The 17,446-nt window shown below is 41.5% G+C and overlaps 1 protein-coding gene across 1 annotated transcript in view; it reads left to right on the top strand.

Moving 5' to 3' along the window:
• ntrk2a (neurotrophic tyrosine kinase, receptor, type 2a) overlaps nt 1–17,446 on the top strand; it is a 52,864-nt gene that overhangs the window by 24,603 nt on the left and 10,815 nt on the right. The window contains exons 13-17 of the mRNA XM_061279376.1: nt 1,741–1,929; nt 5,641–5,771; nt 11,562–11,734; nt 12,073–12,228; nt 12,755–12,839. Of these exons, the coding sequence (XP_061135360.1) occupies nt 1,741–1,929; nt 5,641–5,771; nt 11,562–11,734; nt 12,073–12,228; nt 12,755–12,839 (734 nt within the window). The remainder of the gene's footprint in view (nt 1–1,740; nt 1,930–5,640; nt 5,772–11,561; nt 11,735–12,072; nt 12,229–12,754; nt 12,840–17,446) is intronic.

Here is a 17,446-nt window from a genome sequence, read left to right as displayed (position 1 = left end):
AAATCTGCATATTGCATTAGTTTATATTGCTTTAATTTGATCAAAGGAGTCCTTCAGGAGTTCAGGCTTCCTTAAACAACACTGTGACATGACTTTTTTTCCCCTTTGATTTCTTGTGTAAAGTCAGTTTTCTGGATTTTTGAGAAAATTTGGGCTGGGGGTGCAATTGTAACTCGATCACATTCGCTAAAATTGCGTTACACCACCTGCTCCATGACATAGACCTGATTTTAGTCTACTTCCATGTTGAAGGAGACTTGGATCTGGTCAAAAATCAAAATGTGCCATTTTGTATGCCCAAGCACACATCCGCGCTACCTACGAAAATAGAGCCCATCATTTTTAAAGACACCTTTCAATGGTCTTAAAAAGATTCATTCTAATTTTATTGCTATATTAGAGCTATTATTGCTAAATACTGCGATAAAAGATTGAGTCCATGTCACCCATTCCCTGTGCTCATATTCACTAAATGAAAGGTTTTAAATTTGATCAAACGGGCCTTGAAAAGCATTACAATTTTCTTCTTTAAGACGACAGATAATCTGCGTAGACTGACTATAAAAGCCGCGAGTCTTCGCCTTTTTTTCCCTCGTGTTGTTGCTCTACATCAAAGGCACCAATGCAAACTACGGGGATGAAATTGAACCTGTATTTTTATTCATCAACGCAAAGAGGTGAGAAGTTTAACACCAGACACATCTTTTGCCCTTTTTGTTGTCTTGGACACAACTGTGTGTCTAAGACGAATGTGAATCTTTTCCTACTATTCTAGTGCAGTGCTTTTGTGTCAAATGATCTGATAGCTACAACACACAGCCTTTCTATGAAACATCTCTAGCTATTTTCATTCTGCTTCCCTATGGTGGCTCCTTCAGTCTCCACGAGTCACCGACGTACGTCCACGCCAGCTGGTCAAGCTCGTCCCACACAATACACACTTTTAATACATACTATCCTCAGTCACGTCCCTTCGGCCGCAGCTGGATGTTAAAATTCATTCTCGGCGGCCGCACGAGTGGAAAGACATCCATTGTCATTTTATACTCAAGGGAAATCAATCCCAGCTCATAATGCACTGGCCTTGAGCCACGCTGATGTTTTTTAACATGGATGCGTGTGAATAATCTTTCAGTCTATGATGTGACCCAAAGTGAAATTTGTTTTGTTCCACCCGCTGCCAATTTTGTGATGTTGTTTGTAGTTCCCACAGACTTGGCAACAATATCAAGAAGGTGTATGTAAACAATATGTTTCTGTTTTCGCTGTCTTAATTACATGCTAATGACACCTCCGCGTTGTTGCCAAAACAAACTCGTTTTCCCCTTCGTTGCTGAGGAAGATTCGTTTGCTGTTGCATTTTACGCTTGTCACTTTCTCATTGTGAAATGAGCATTCCTTTTAACTATAATAACCTTGCTTTCAAAGCATTTGAAGTACAGGAAATGCAATATTTATCTAGAGCCCAGTCATCCATCCACTGTAACATGGTATGAAGTTTTGTAACATTCAAGTGACTGGCATCTCTTTTCCTACAGGAGCCTGTTCAGATCAATAGCACAACTTAAGCGCCTCTCTTTAAGTCTTCATCTCCTCCATCTTGGCTAATAACAGCTTAACAACCCTAATGAAGTCTCCCATGCCCCTCATACGATTCCGTTGCGGGCACGGGCAGTGTAATGGCTCGGCACAGCACTCCATTCTCGTAAAGATACAATCCGCCTCTCTGTCGTCTTTTAGGACCGTCCTCGGTCATCAGCAACGACGACGATTCGGCCTCGCCTCTCCACCACGTCTCCAACGGCAGCAACACGCCGTCCTCCTCCGAGTTGGGCCCCGACGCCGTCATCATCGGCATGACCAAGATCCCCGTCATTGAGAACCCGCAGTACTTCAGGAGCTCCAACAGCTTGCTCAAGACGGACACCTGTAAGTAGCAACACCATTTTCTAGTGGCCTGCAGCATATACTAAAAAAAAAACACAACAGTAACTATCTTATCCAAATCATCCTAAAAGTACTTTTTGCATAACTTGCTGCTCTCCGTCTCGGAAGTGAATGGGAAAATTCACAACCAGACTTTGAGCCATGAGTAGTGCATGTAAAAACGATAAAGTTACGATGATACAAAATATGACGCAATAAGATTATTGATGGATTGGTTTTAGCATGTTTGAATGAATTAACTCAAACTGCAAGTAGAGAAGGGCTTGACATTTTTACCGAGCGGCAACGCTTAAATTAACTGTGGAAGTTGCGTCGAGGTTGCCATGGCGAAACAGCAGCTGCTGTCAAGGCAATGACCTTGTAAAATATCAGCCGCTGTCTACTATTCCAAAGGATGAATTGAAATTGTGAGTGCGCGTGTGAGCGACCCATGAGCAGGCGCTAGGCAGTATTACTTCATGTCACATTCCTTTCACGTGAACGACGGCACACTTGGTGGCGAGTGTTTGCTTCAAACGCGCTGGTTGCTTGAACCGTAAAGTCAGACAAGATGAACACGCACGTATGCACACGAGCGCACGCACACACGCGCGCACACATACTCTCAGATATTGACCCGCTCCATCAATGGGACATTATGATTATTGGCAAGTCATAAAAGCTTTTTCAGGCTGTGACCTTGTGCAAATTAGCTAAGAGAGGTGGAGGAGGGTGGTGTGTGTGTGTGTGTGTGTGTGGGTGTGTGTGTGTGTGTGTGTGTGAGAGTGTGTGGTTGGGTGGGTTGGGAAGAGGGGGGGGGTTATAAAATAATGGCAAATGGGGGATTGACCTCTTAAGGCTCCCGACACAAGCGAGCAATATAGCAGGATTTACTACATAAGAGAATAATAAAAGCAGGCAGATCAATGCCGGTCAATATTGCGTGTGAGTGTTTTGTGTATATTACATCCATTAAAAGTAATACACAAGGCGCTTAGTGACGCTTTGATTGTGGTGCATATGGAGATATTATTTGTCAGCAGCCTTGATATCAGAGGCTGAGGTATAATGCACTTGAACGTGGCTCGCAAGAAACATATTCCGCTGTGCTGATGTATGGAAATGCCCCATTAACACAAACAACACTTCACTTGACAATGATGACGTGGCCTGAGTCAGTGGTTATGTTCCTAGGGCTGCGACATGACCCCATCTTACATGCAAGTGGGAGCTTAAGATCAGGGGATGCTTTGAGAATAATTGTCAATTTTTGTCTATGTGAAGCCCTTTGAGACTGCTTGTGATTTAGGGCTGTACAAATAAACTTGACTTGAACTTGACTTGACAAGTCGGATTCCGCCCTAGTCTATGACACCAGATTAATACGATTTCACCTCAATTCTAAATGTGGAACGTGCTTCTGATATTGTTTAGGCAAGCTGAGGTCTTGTAGGTCCTGACTACATGCCACTGAAATGGACGGATGGACGGACGGACGGACGGGCGGATGGACAGACGGACGGTTGGACAGCCCAATTAAAGGATAGATGGAAGGACAGATGGATGGACAGATGGATGGCTAGATAGATAGATTTCTCAGTTGAAGTCCAATCTGTAGCACAGTTAGAGCCTTCCAGTGTATTTTATTCTCTTGCATCGGCAAAGAGCAGCCATCCAATTTTGTTGATATAGCTTTTATGTGCGTTTTTTATTTCAGGTCAAGTCGTAGAGAGATTTGGAAACGAGATTGCAGGAGGTGATACAGGAAATAAGATGTGTGTGTGTGTGCACGTGTGAGTGTGGCGATGGCCACATGTCAGAGAGGGAGCAGGCAGAATAATTGAAAAGGTGGAAGGTGCTTGATGGGAAGTGTCAAAGCGGGCGCTCTCGAACGTTGCCACAAACACAAAACACCTGACGCAAATAGACTGCTGGAGTTGAAGAATGGGAGAGATAATGTGGCAGGGTGCAAATGATGGCGGTGGCCACGTTAATTAAAAAGCAAGAGGGAGTAAACAACAGGGCCACAAAGATGTTCAATAAAGACAGAGTGAACGGCATAAGCACCTTTTACCCAGCCTGTAAAAGCTACCAGTCTTCTGTTGTGCGCTTTGCTGGGTTACGTGCGAAAGGCAAAGGCGGATGATTACTCTCTTACGGCTCTGATGTGGCAGATTTACAAGAGCTCTGTCTCAAAGAGGTCACATGTATTATCCAGTATTGTCCCACCGATTGTAAAAAAGTCAAAACCATTTGGTGATGGTAACCAGTCATTCACAAATTCTGCCCATTTTTGTTTTTCAATCTAAAAAATAAAACCCTCCAACGCATCTACACTCCCCCCCCGCGTTTAACCAGCTGATCGCCTCTCCGCACTATTAAGCAATAAGCACTTAGCCATGAAGACTCGCCGCTTAGTACTTCTCTTGAATCAACATCTTTCATTGCAAACTCAATGATGTGTACACACGGCTTGAGGTTGTTTGCACAGCTTTAAATTTATTGTGCAACTGAGCCGCTGTCTGCCTGCTACTATGCGGCCTAAAATTGACAATCAAGAACGCCCAATAAAAAGCAAAATTAGAATTTCTTCATGCTTTTTAAGATGCATGTTACTCCATCGGACCCTTGGCTACCAATTATTTAGCTTTCCATACCACCAGCTATGTGCAGGATCATTTGCCGTACAATCCTGAATTCACTTCACTTATAGTGAATTTAGCTCAACGCTGCCTCGCAGAACAATGTCAAGATTCTTTTTCACTCGTGTACCGAAAATCGGTTCAAATTTGAGATTTACATCCCATACGATCGTAGGGGCAATCCGTGGCTTTCTCTCAAAGATTATCCTGAGTGATTATCTTGTGGTGTGAGGTGATTATCTTGTGGTGTGGAGTGTTTTTTTTTTTTTCTTCCTCAGTCTGCTAAGATAACAGTCACCTATGACAATTGTTAAAGCTGTTCATGAATTGACCCAAATCCTTTTGTGTGGTCAATACCGAGTTGGTCTAATTTCCTGGTCATGTCTTCCATTACGTTAACCGGCGTCGTGAGATCAATGATGTAAAATTAGTGGTGAAATTGGGATTTTTGCAAGTAGCACTAATCGCACCCCCCTCTCACGCACCCTCAGTGTAAATCGATGCAACCTCTGAGAGACCGACTGGATCTTAATGTGATATTCTGAGTGGACAGCTTTTCTTCAAATGTGCCTCCTAATCACATCACATCACGGATACATAAATCTTAACAAGTGTGTGCGTGCGTGTGTGTGTGGGTTAGCGTTCATGTGAGGTGACACACTGCAAGCTGGCAGTTACAAGGTTACAGCAACATTGCTTTTAACTACCGTGCAGAATAAAGGCAAACACACATCACCATGGTGAGATGTTAAATATTCTCAATATTACCTGACGTTGGAGTCACAGGTTGCCTAGCAACCAAAAGCAGGTTTGTGGAGTGATTCTGCTGTGGCTGAGCAGGAGGCAGTGACAAATCACACACACAAAAAGAAAAAGACTCCCAAATGAGGGAGAGGTAAGGAGGAGAGATGACCATAATAAAAATGGATGAATTTTTTGTCTGCTGTCCGAAGAAGACACATTTGCCACATTACACTCGTCATCATCTTAATCTGCTCTTCTGTCTGCCATTTAGGTTTCCCTCCTAACACTGCTCTTCACTAATGGGACTTTCTTTGCTCTCCTCGTCTAGTTGTCCAGCACATCAAGAGACACAATATTGTGCTGAAGAGGGAGCTGGGAGAGGGAGCCTTTGGCAAAGTCTTCCTGGCCGAATGTTACAACCTGTCGCCTGACCAGGAGAAGATACTGGTGGCTGTCAAGGTAACGTCAATGACGTAGAGGAAATTGAATTTAAAACTGGATTGCTTGTCTCATGTTTAATATTCAGACCTGCCAAGCATCCATTGTGTTTATTGTCTTGACTGCGCGGGAATTGAAGAGATCTGCATGTCAAATTAAGCTGCCGATTGAAGCCGACTCCCGGTACACAAATAAAGCCGGTAATGTTGTTATCGACGGGGGAAGTTATTGCAAGCCCGACAGTATTTTTGCAGCACAACTGCATCCCCGCAGCATGTTTGGGAATATTAAACAGGTTACTACACTATCTCAGTCATAAAGTCCTGATTATAGTGACTGTGGGGGTTGTGTATCCACTACTTCAGGTAAAAGTGATTCTTCATTTTTTTTCCTTCGGTTCACTTCCTCACAATTTGTCGCCAGCAATCTGTCGAATTCGAACCTAAGCCGCAGACTTCCGAGTCAAATTGAGCCAGTTTGCCTCCCTGGTAATCCTCATTTATCCGATCATCCGTCTCTCCATCAAGGAAGCGAAACTCAATCTGATTGAGGGAAGATTCTCATTAAGAATACATGACCTGTAAGAGAGCCCACCACATACAGTTCACATCCTCCACTTCCTCTTCACCTGCACTACCTTCACTTCTTCACTCATTATAACATATTGTTGCTTTTTGACAGCAGTACCCTACAGTGCTGCATTAATCTTATGCACTATAATTCACCTTAATTCATAATTTCAGAAACTATCATTTCCTGTTCCGCCTTCCTTCTTTTGTACGGCCGTAGAGTTGATTTCATTTTTATTACGAACATGCAGTCTTTAAAACATAAGAGAACAAATAGAATGATTTCCAAAAGAAAAACACGCGTACTGCCAGTACAAAAAGGACCTTACAGTAATAATGAGTAAAATATCATAATAAACATATGTATAAATATATTAAAAAAATAAAATAAAAAATAAATAAATATAAAAATAAATAAATAAACCCCAAATGCGCTTGTATGAACTCAACTGAGGAAAAAGACCTAGGCTTGTACACGTGTACTTAATGTTGAGCTTTTAAAACTGCTGTTTCACTAACATGCATTCATCATTAAATAATAAGCCAGTCCATTGGTTAGACTCCACTGAGACTTTTCTTCCAATTAGTTAATGTGGCATGTTTTCACTTTCTCTCCTTCCTCCTGCCTCTGCTGGGATGTTGTGAGTTCCTCCTCCTTTCCTCCTCCTCCTCCTCCTCCCTTTTTGCCGCATCCACCATTAAACGAGTCAGATATAGATGAAGCGGCTTTAACCAGCCGTTCTTACGGTGGAACGTCAAGTTAGGTGTTTCTACCGTCTCTCCTAAAGTTGTGGACAGTGTAAATGAAGTATAATACAGCATTTTTACTAGCTGGAGGGCAATTATTTACTCAACTGCAGAGGGTGCTAAGTGTCTATTAAGGGGTAAGTCATTACTAGGCAATTAATCACATTCTGGAAGGTCGCTTTAAGGAACGTCACTTTTTCCCTTTCATGGATGACTCACTCACGGATGATTAATAGAGGCACAGTTCGTATTAGAATGGAAGCTACTATTTGAGGAAATGTGTTACTTTACATTATGAGTTCTGGTTATATTCTAATAAGCATTTAGAGGAGCCCTCTTTTTTAAGAAATCTGACATTTTATTATATTTCATCTGCTAATTAGCATTACATTCCGGATGGTCCTTGAAGCAACATTTTTTTCTTTGTCCTATGATACACCCTGTGACTAAACCGAGCATGGCTTCTATTAGAGGGAAGGTTACTATTTGAGGGGAATGTATTTCTAGATTTTAATGGCACCGTGTTAATTAGTCTTTAAATCACATAGCGGTAGGTATGTAAACCAACATTTTTTTTTTTCTGTGGTCAACACCCCCAGTGATTTATTCGGAGATGGTGTTTGTTAGAGTGAATGCCATACCTAATGATTTGTTGAGGCTTGGCTTGTATCAGAGTGGAGGCCACTTTTGGAAGGAATAGAATTTTTGAAAACTTTTATCTGATTTGATGCTAATCATCCACTTAATCTCATTTCCTTGAGGTTGTTATAAGCAACACTTGTTTAATGCCATTTAATTGGGAGCACGGCCTTCCCATGTTTTGGAGGAAAGGCTTTAATTGAGATTTTTTGTTCATTTACATTTTAACGAGCCATTTACAGTAATCACTTTTTGGACAACCACTCAAAGCAACAATTAGGAACGTCTTAGTTCTTTGCTCCAGGTCTCCCCTGGTTGTGTAGATGCTAAATATAAGTCAAGAGCCGTAAATGTGTTTGTTTTTTGTTTATAAAGCTGTCTGATGCTGTTAAACTATTCACGCTAAACGCCAAACTAATCTTCCTAGCAGATAAGAGGCGACCATGCAGATTTGCTTGTGATATGCGGTAGATCGCATGTAAGTCGGCAAGATAAGCGTGCTATTGCGGCGACAAAGACGCAGGTGAAATTGGAAAATTGGTGAGCGGATGAACTGAAGAACATGCTGGAGAGACTATTATGTCTCGTGGCTGACCTGGAAATACCTTGGGAGAGTTGGATCAAATGGCTTTCAGTGGATGCTTAAGATCCTGCCCTTGTGACACGTCCGTAGATTAAGCACAAGAAAATGGATGAATAATAAATTCATGAAGTATAATAGGCTACAGTAATCCAGGACTATTTGCAGCAATAGGTGCCACAAATAATGCAAAAAAAATTCCCGACTCATTGAAACTGTAAATATGCAACAAACTGTGATCCCATTTGTAACTTAACGTACTTTACCCTTTACAATAAATGGCTTCCAGATTATTTGATTCCAAAATTTAATGTCACAAAGACTTTCCGTATCAACCCGGACTAATCTTAACCCCTGACACGCAAACCATGATGCTTCACATCGTTTTGTAACAACTGTTTTGCTGCTTTCCTTTTCAGACAGAACTTTGATGCCATCTTGTGGCATGTTAAGTTATTTTACAAAGAAAACAACAATCAACAATAGCAAGGTTTTCCAGCAAATACGGTCGCTGTGTGATTTAATGTGGCTTTAAAATCTCCTTGTTGAGAGGAAATTAATCACATCTTCACATCAGCACTAAGTGCATAATCTTTGCATTTGAGATGCAATTTCCCTTCAATAAACACTGGACAGCCCTCGTTTGCAAAAACTTTCCATACAACTCCCCAACAATGTGTCATGTACGCTACACATACAAAACATTTTGAGCACGTCACAATAACATACACAGCGCTTAATGATCCCGAGTTAAGGTTTGGACCCATCAATCAGCCACTGGTCCATAACGCGAGGGCGAGTTTGACTTGTACTGTATTATGCTGTATACGAGAAGGTGCCATTGATCACAGGCACTCTTTAACAACATGCAAACACACACACACACACACACACACACACTCGCTTCCCATCTGTGGCTCATCAATCAAGAACACTTTCAATAATGCGTCCTTCAACACATGTAAATGTGAGTCGCTACATTCCTCCCAGCCCGAGGATGTTGATTACTTTTATTTGTCGCACTGTGTGTGCATGACTTGTATTGTATTCACTGTATTCAGTCCATGGACACTTGGACGGGGCATTCAGGGACTCATCATATTTAATTGCTCTCATCTAGTGTAGTCCCTGTTGTAACTGCACTCGATTGTCTAGCGTACAAAGACTTATTTCGCTTCTCATTTCTCACCGTGATCACATCAGTGGCCGAGCCCTAAAAAATCAGTGAATGTTTCTTCGAAAGGAAATTCATAAAATTGGATTGTTGTATCCGACATTTCTCATCATTGCTCCAGCCTCGTTGGACGGATGAGCCATAGAAATAAACAAGCAAATGCAGGCCGCAAAGCCACACTATTTAATAAATCATGTTTTAAACCATGAATGTTTTATGCTCTCAACGCAAAGCACATTAGCGGTTTCCAAGTTTCCCTTCACGATTTTGCATCATAAAACGTGAGCTCACTTTAGTTATTAATTAGGAAATCAGTAGGGTGCAATTGGAAAAACCAAAAGGCCGTTATTCCATGAATACATTTAATATTGTGTTTGTTTTATTATGGGACACTGAGGGTGAAATTGTTGTTTTGAATCAAAATGTAAATGAAAACTTTCATTGTCAAACATTTGTTTTAGGAAACGTGTGTTGCCTAACGCTGAGGCATCCCACAAAAGTGGCTGCGCCTCTGCTTAATTGTGTTTCATAAGAATTTGATTTAACTATTGAAAAATCAAGATAAAGTAGACCGCTACATCTCAATGAATTTGAATATCATAGAAAAGTTTATTTATTTCGGTAGTTCAATTGAAACATGGAAACACAGATCAATAATCATTAAACAGGCAATTTTTGACCTAATTTCTCGATTAAAAATCAATTGATAGTTTCTTTTGTAATATTCTCTTGAGATAATGAATTTGGTTAGCTGTAAGCTATACAGTAATCATAATTATATTCAATTTAATTCCAATTCATTTCAAATCATATTTTCAGTGTAAGCAGTGGGTGTCAGCGAGGACACATTTTGAACTCGGGCACCTGCTAAGAATCTTTTTGTCTTTACATTTGAAGACCTATAGATACTGAAATACAATTTAATTGATGAATCAGCTACTTTTGTGTATTAGTATCAGAAATATAAAGCTGGCGACTCCAAATAGCCACCCCCTGCACCACACTTTTGACACCCCCGTTCTGTTCTAAGGATATTCAACCCCACTTCGACATTTCCTCTATACTCTTAATATTGTATTTCCATCTTTTGTACCGAATCTCCATTGTCACGACGGCTCACGTTACAGCCAATAACGGTCTCGGCCAACACCCGATTGGTTGATAACAGGTGGGGGTGGGGTTATGGTCCATCTCATTTTCTGACATCTCAGCATTCCAGCTGCCACGAGGTCATCGTGCCATTTTTTTCCCACCCCCTCGGAGCTGTTTTAGCAACTTGTCCTTGTGCCCCGGACCTAGATTTGTAACGAGAGCTTCTGTTTGTTTCTTTGTGGAAGGGGGCGGGGCATATATATGTATGGCATTTACAGTAGGAAGACTATCTATTATTCATGTAGGGCAAAAGCCATTGCCTATATTTTTCTTGCTCGGATACGAGATGCATAAGTAGCCCGTATCATTTTCATTTCCTGTGTCTTGCGTCTTTTTGTTTTTCGCTCGGTCACAAATGCGTGTTATGTAAGCCTGTCTGATAGGAATGATGACTGATTGGATCCAGTGAAGATGGCAAATATGAGGGTCTGAGCATGCAGACCCTCTTCAAATTGCTTTAGCTTAGCATGAATTCTGGTCAGTGTGTCTAGCATGAGTACAACTCAAAAAAAATCCCCCCGCTCCTCCTCCAAGAAAAAAAAAAAAAAGACAAGTTTTCTTAAAGTGGCCATTTTAGATCATTTGTTTACCTTCAACGCAAACTTGTCTTGGCTTCACCAAACGTCTTCTGCTTGACGGAGGTCCAGTTCCGAAGATAATCTAAGGCGCTGCTTGTTGATCAAAATGTACATAACTCCATTCCTGATGCTCTCTATATTCACATTGAGCACAACTCTCAACTATTCATCGGCCCTTGCAGCTGTAATTTTACCTTGTAATCAATCCTTGCTTGGTCTAATTCACCGTAACTCACTTTTACAAGGCAGGGCAATTTTTTTTCCCCCCATTCGGCAGACATGACTAATTGATCTTTGTAGTGTGCCTTAATGTTTTTCCATTTGTCAGTTTAATAAAAGGTCACCGTGTGTGTGTGTTTCTGTACGTGTAAGACTCTTAAAGAGGCCAGCGAAAACGCCCGCAAGGACTTCCATCGCGAGGCTGAGCTGCTGACCAACCTCCAGCACGAGCACATTGTCACTTTCTACGGCGTGTGCGTGGAGAGCGACCCCCTCATCATGGTGTTCGAGTACATGAAACACGGAGACCTCAACAAGTTCCTCAGGCATGGGTCATTTTTTCTTTCACACTATGCATGGCTTCGTTTACAACGAGATTCCGGAAAATTGTTGCAAGAGAAGATCTGGCATTTTTCCTCCCTGTCCAAAAGCAAGCTCTTGGTACTTCTGTGTGCACTTGAACATAGCAACACAAAATCCTGCAATCAGATAAAAAATGCCTCTCCTGCAAATTGGATGCTTCTATAGCTGAAAAGATGGGAACAACTCCAAAGTTCTCTTTTTTACTTTCCCATCCTGTATGGCGTGTGTCCTAAAAATGATGTCCAGATAAGTATGAGCTACATCAAGGACAGAACAAAGCTAACAGGCCTCTTCCATTTAGGGCTCACGGTCCAGATGCAGTCTTGATGGCAGAAGGCCAGACCACCAGACCAGTGGAGCTGACTCAGTCGCAGATGCTGCACATCGCCCAGCAAATAGCGTCCGGAATGGTCTACTTGGCATCACAGCACTTTGTGCACCGTGACCTGGCCACCAGGTTTGTCACATAGCATATGAAATGTATCATGCCCATTCAAGCATAACGTTGTTTGATTCCAAGCAGAGCAAAATAGAGTGAATTCACTTAAAAACCCCAAATTCACTCAAAACTTATTTCAATGTCTCTTCAAGCCTCTAATTTCAATAAATCCTTTAAGTGCAATAATTGCATTATAATTATATTTTTGCCCAAGCTTTGCCAGGAAAGAAGCCATGTTTGAAATTAGAAGAACAGTGAAATTAACCGGCCTTTCATTTCCGTGGAATTCTTGCATTACAAAGTATTCTGATGGGAATAAATGACCACACAAAAAGATGACTTCATCTACTCCTCTAATATGTTCCGTGTGTGGCTGTTTTCAGAATTTCAAAGTGGTTGTTATGAACAATCAATAAAATGCACCTCGGTCTGCAGTTGAACCAACTGTAAAAGTTACCGCTGAAACTCCCAAGCCTCTAACCGATACCTGACGATCATTCACGCGGCGTTTCTCGGCTGACGTGTTTTGTCTGCCGTCCAACAGAAACTGCCTGGTGGGCGAAAACTTGCTGGTGAAGATCGGAGACTTTGGCATGTCCAGAGATGTCTACAGCACGGACTACTACAGGGTAGGTGTATGTGTCCAACTTCATTTCTTTTTCACTTTTCGGACCAAATCCTCCCTCCCTGATGCATGAGGCCCACTTTACTCCCCCAACCTGCATGGGCATGACTGATTGACTCTACTGCAGGTAAATGAAGACACTGTTTGAGTGCAGCCACAACATGACAATAATGCTATAATATTGGAAAGAGGTAAAAAAAAATCATGGGTAATTGACATTCCCTCTTAAAAATGTTTGTCGTTAATAATATTTCAAACCTTAAATGTATCATAAAATAAACTAACCCCTCACACACTACTGTGATTTCAATTTTGTTTTATGCATATATGAATGTTGCCTCAGAAAAAAAACAAATGATTGAGATTTTCCACGAATGAAGGATTTCTTTTTTTTTTTTTTTTTTTTTTTTTTTTAGACAACAGGTATACTCACAAATGTCAAGCCATAATATGCGGAGGTCAACAATAGATTTAATATTCTGCTTGTAGTTGGGGTAGCTGTTTTCAATGTCCTCAAATTTTAGCCTGAGCTCTAATAAAGTCCATACTCCAATTAACAGCAATTGTAGTGGAAGAATTAGACAAATAATGACAATGTTCACTCAATTAGCAGACATGTAGACACTTTAACTAATTCAAACCGAAGCATTACGTAATGTGCAGAAATAAACATGCCATTGACAACAGGCAACCCGGCCAGATACACAGTTGACACAGTCAGTTCGTGTGGAAAATTCCCTTTTAAATGCTCCAATTAAACGTGCAATCTGATTATTGCACAGAATGGAAGGTGATCTGCAAATGTAAAGATTCCCCTCTGGCTTTCTTTTGCACACTGTGACGGCAAACTACCATTCGCCACAGATCTCCCCGTCCCCACCTCCCCCTGTTCCACTACTCCCCTCACATCCCCTCTTCTCTTCAATAGAGTTAAGTGTGCTGAGGCTGTCGCCATGGCAACGCACAAAGGCAGCGCCGGTGAGCCGCTGAGTTGTATCCAACGTTTTCTCGGGAAGAAAAGTAATCAGGGAACTTGTGTTTAGTATGCTTGGAGCGGCGCTGGGGATGGAGGAGGAAGGTGGTGCGGGTGTGTATGTGGGTCTGTGTGTGTGCGTGTGTGTGTGTGTAATGTCAGCGGCAAGTGAGAGCAAAGTGCTGGACACCAGAGGGGATGAAAACAAGAAACAAATACATATACACCAGCTGAGAAAGCAGCAGTCAGTGATGGTAGAATAAAGAAGCAGACAGGCAACGTTGGACACAGCCGGAGAGAAATAAAACAAAACATAGCCAAAAAGGAATACATCTATCACAGACGACACAAAGGATGGGGAAGCGAGAAGAGTAGCAAAAATGTAGTGGTGGTTTTGGCATGCAGAGGAGTCAGTGAGATGCCATGTGTGTGTGTGTGTGTGTGTGCACGTAGGTGGGTAAGCGTGTTCAGTCATGCTCTTACGTCAGACAGAAGCCAAGATGAGTCATAAAGGAATCAGCCCTCTACCTCTGTGAGTGTGTGTGCATGCACGTATGCGTGGATTTGGGAGGAAAATAGAAGCAAAGGCGTAGGACTGACGAGGTTGTTTTGACGTCACAGCATCCGCTTACACAAAAAAAGCTGGCAGACGCTTTAGATGCCTCCATCCTCTGCTTTATTTGTGGGCTCCCATTGCTAACCTTTTTTTTCTTCCAGCCACGTCTTTCTGTGCAGACCAAGAACTTTTATTTGATTTTTCCAGCACATTTGTTGGTGGTTTTCAAGTATTCTTAAGAAGGCTTCAGGTACTGTCCTTTTATAAACAACAACATTTGGGGGATTTGCAGTCACCTTATTTTAACCTTCGCAATTTTGGGGGGGGGGGATATATTTTCAATTTAATTCAACCAGAACAATTTGGGGGGATATATGGTGATAATGATGACCTCTAATTTAACTCTTCTTTCAACCAGCCAAACTTTGGTAGTCTTGCAGCATTTAGGCCGGTTTCATTGTACTATGCACACCTTTTGGGGCGAGTAACAATAGTCGTAATTAAACTCTGGTTTGAAACCCTGACCCTAGTTTTAAACCCTAGGTTGAAACCCTAACCCTATTTTGAAACCCAAGTGTGAAACCCTAACCCTAGTTTGAACCCCTGACCCTAGTTTTAAAACCTAGTTAGAAACCCTAACCCTAGTTTGAAACCCTCGGTTGAAACCCTAACCCTATTTTGAAACCCTAGTTTGAAACCCTAACCCTAGTTTGAACCCCTGACCCTAGTTTTAAAACCCAGTTGGAAATCCTAACCCTTGTTTGAAACCCTAGTTTGAAACCCTAACCCCTAGTTTGAAACCCTGACCCTAGTTTTAAATTAGTGTGACTTTGGAGGGATTCATTGTGGTCTGTATTTCCTCTTTCTGACGAAGAGCGCACAACACTGTCAGACACATGACACATTAACACCAGGGCGATACGTAAACACATGTTAATGTTTAACAAACATTTTACAAACTAATTGCTGGGTGTTTTATCTACTGTGTGATAATTGTGCGTGGGTAGTTTTTAATTGAGGGATTTACTCTCATTAAAATGGCATATTTAATCTTCAACTGCCTATTATGTAATTCTTTTTTTCTATGAGTACTCCAGTAAAGAGGAATCACAATATATTAATGAAGTGCATCAGGAGGTATTTCCATCTCATGTGGAAATGGAAACACATTCGCACACGCCTTAAAAAAAAAAAACAATCACTAGTTTTTGTTTCCATGGAAACACAGAGGACAATTAAAGTTCCTGTGCATCATGGAGTGGGTGGAGTTTATCACCACCCTGTGTCCCACCCACCCCACATATATATATTTTTTTCTTCTGGCCTAGTTGTCATAGATACGCCAGCCTCTAAGTGGTCAAGACTGCGTGACAAAAATCTACGCTGCTGTTCTTGACCCCTCCCTTTTATTTTAGTCATGCCCAGAACATTAGGCAGCCGTCAGGCTGTGAAGATGCATATTCATGAAGCTGGGAGAGAGACAGACGGGAAGGCGACGAGAGAGGAGAGAGGGAGAGGACAAGGGAGCGAGAGACACGAACATCAGAAATAAGAGGGCTCTTAATGGATGCATAGATTGATACTATGTAGATGTAACAGGATGGATGGATGGATGGATGGATGGATGGATGGATGGACGGACGGACGGACGGACGGACGGACGGACGGACGGATGGATGGATGGAGAACAGAAGAGATGAATATATAGCTAGATAGTGAACAACAGAGAGATAATGGGGGTTTAATGCAAGGCCCAAAATTTTCGTATATCAGTTTGTCTCAGGCCTTGGCCCAGTTCACATTCGGTACAGGGCACACCATCTAAAAAAAAGAAAATGTTACAAATGCACTAAAACTAATGACAATTTCATTTCAATTTACTCATAATTGTTCTGACTCAGTGTGTCATCCAGGCCTGTTTAATCAAACAGAAATTAGATATACTCGGAGGGAGCCGTGTTTTAATTGAATGAATGAAAGTTTATATCACCAGGTGGAAGAGCATTTTTTCTTACTATAGTGGTAGACAGATGAAGAAAGATTCAATATTTGTTACCAAATTGTAATTCCTTGACATAATAAGGGAAATTGTGCTATAATTTTCCCAAGCAATAAGGTGCTGTGGCGCAGTCGTTCGGAATCATTGCAATAGGAAAAACAATGCAAAATATAAAACTGATTTTCTTTCTGTGTGTAGACACAAAAATTGCAATCAAATGAAAGAATAAACCGAATCCGGTGCGTTTACAATAATAGTAGATATTTATTCAAAAATAGTATGTCTTCTTGTTAGAAGTAGAACAATGGAGACGAATCCAACAGTAACAGTTCGAATAGGCTGAAAGATTATTCTGTCAAAACATCAATGGCATTTGTTAGTTTGTTTTTGTATGTTGATACGTTTAGAACAGTGGTTCTTAACCTGGGTTGGATCGAACCCTAGGGGTTCGGTGAGTCGGTCTCAGGGGTTCGGCAGAGCCTCCACTGCGAAGGTCCGAACATACCTGATGTATCATGTGAATTCGTGATGATGCATATTGGAACTGGTCTCGCAGAAGTCACACTGATTTGCAGGTATGTTATTTGTTGTGAGTTCATGCATTGTGTTGGTTTTGTTCTTTGAACAAGGTGATGTTCATGTACAGCTCATTTTGTGCACCAGTACACCACCACTACCATTTACGTCTTGTATTTGAGAAAAAAAAATATATATTATTATATTTTTCACTAAAGAGGGGTTCGGGTGAATGCGCATATGAAACTAGTGGGGTTCGGTACCTCCAACAAGGTTAAGAACCACTGCTTTAGAAGCAATTGGCTAGCCATGATAGCTGATACTAATCAGTTGCGCGTGTTCAACTTTATGCCCGGCAACTCGATACAACTCTGTACACACCATCTCATGTCCCTCTAGCAAAAACTCCCAAAATGTAAGAATTGTCCCGCCCCTACTGCATTCAGAATGTATTTTGTCATCCTAATAGTTTCCCATTTCAAACACTTAAGATGAGTCTCACACACAAACGCACACGCACACACACACACACATAATAAAATGCAACGTGTCTGTGGATCCTGATTT

The sequence above is a fragment of the Syngnathus typhle genome, linkage group LG5 (assembly GCF_033458585.1).
Source record: "Syngnathus typhle isolate RoL2023-S1 ecotype Sweden linkage group LG5, RoL_Styp_1.0, whole genome shotgun sequence".
NCBI classification, from domain to species: Eukaryota; Metazoa; Chordata; class Actinopteri; order Syngnathiformes; family Syngnathidae; genus Syngnathus; species Syngnathus typhle.
Note: the sequence above shows the minus strand (reverse complement) of the source record. Positions and strands in the feature narration are given on the sequence as shown.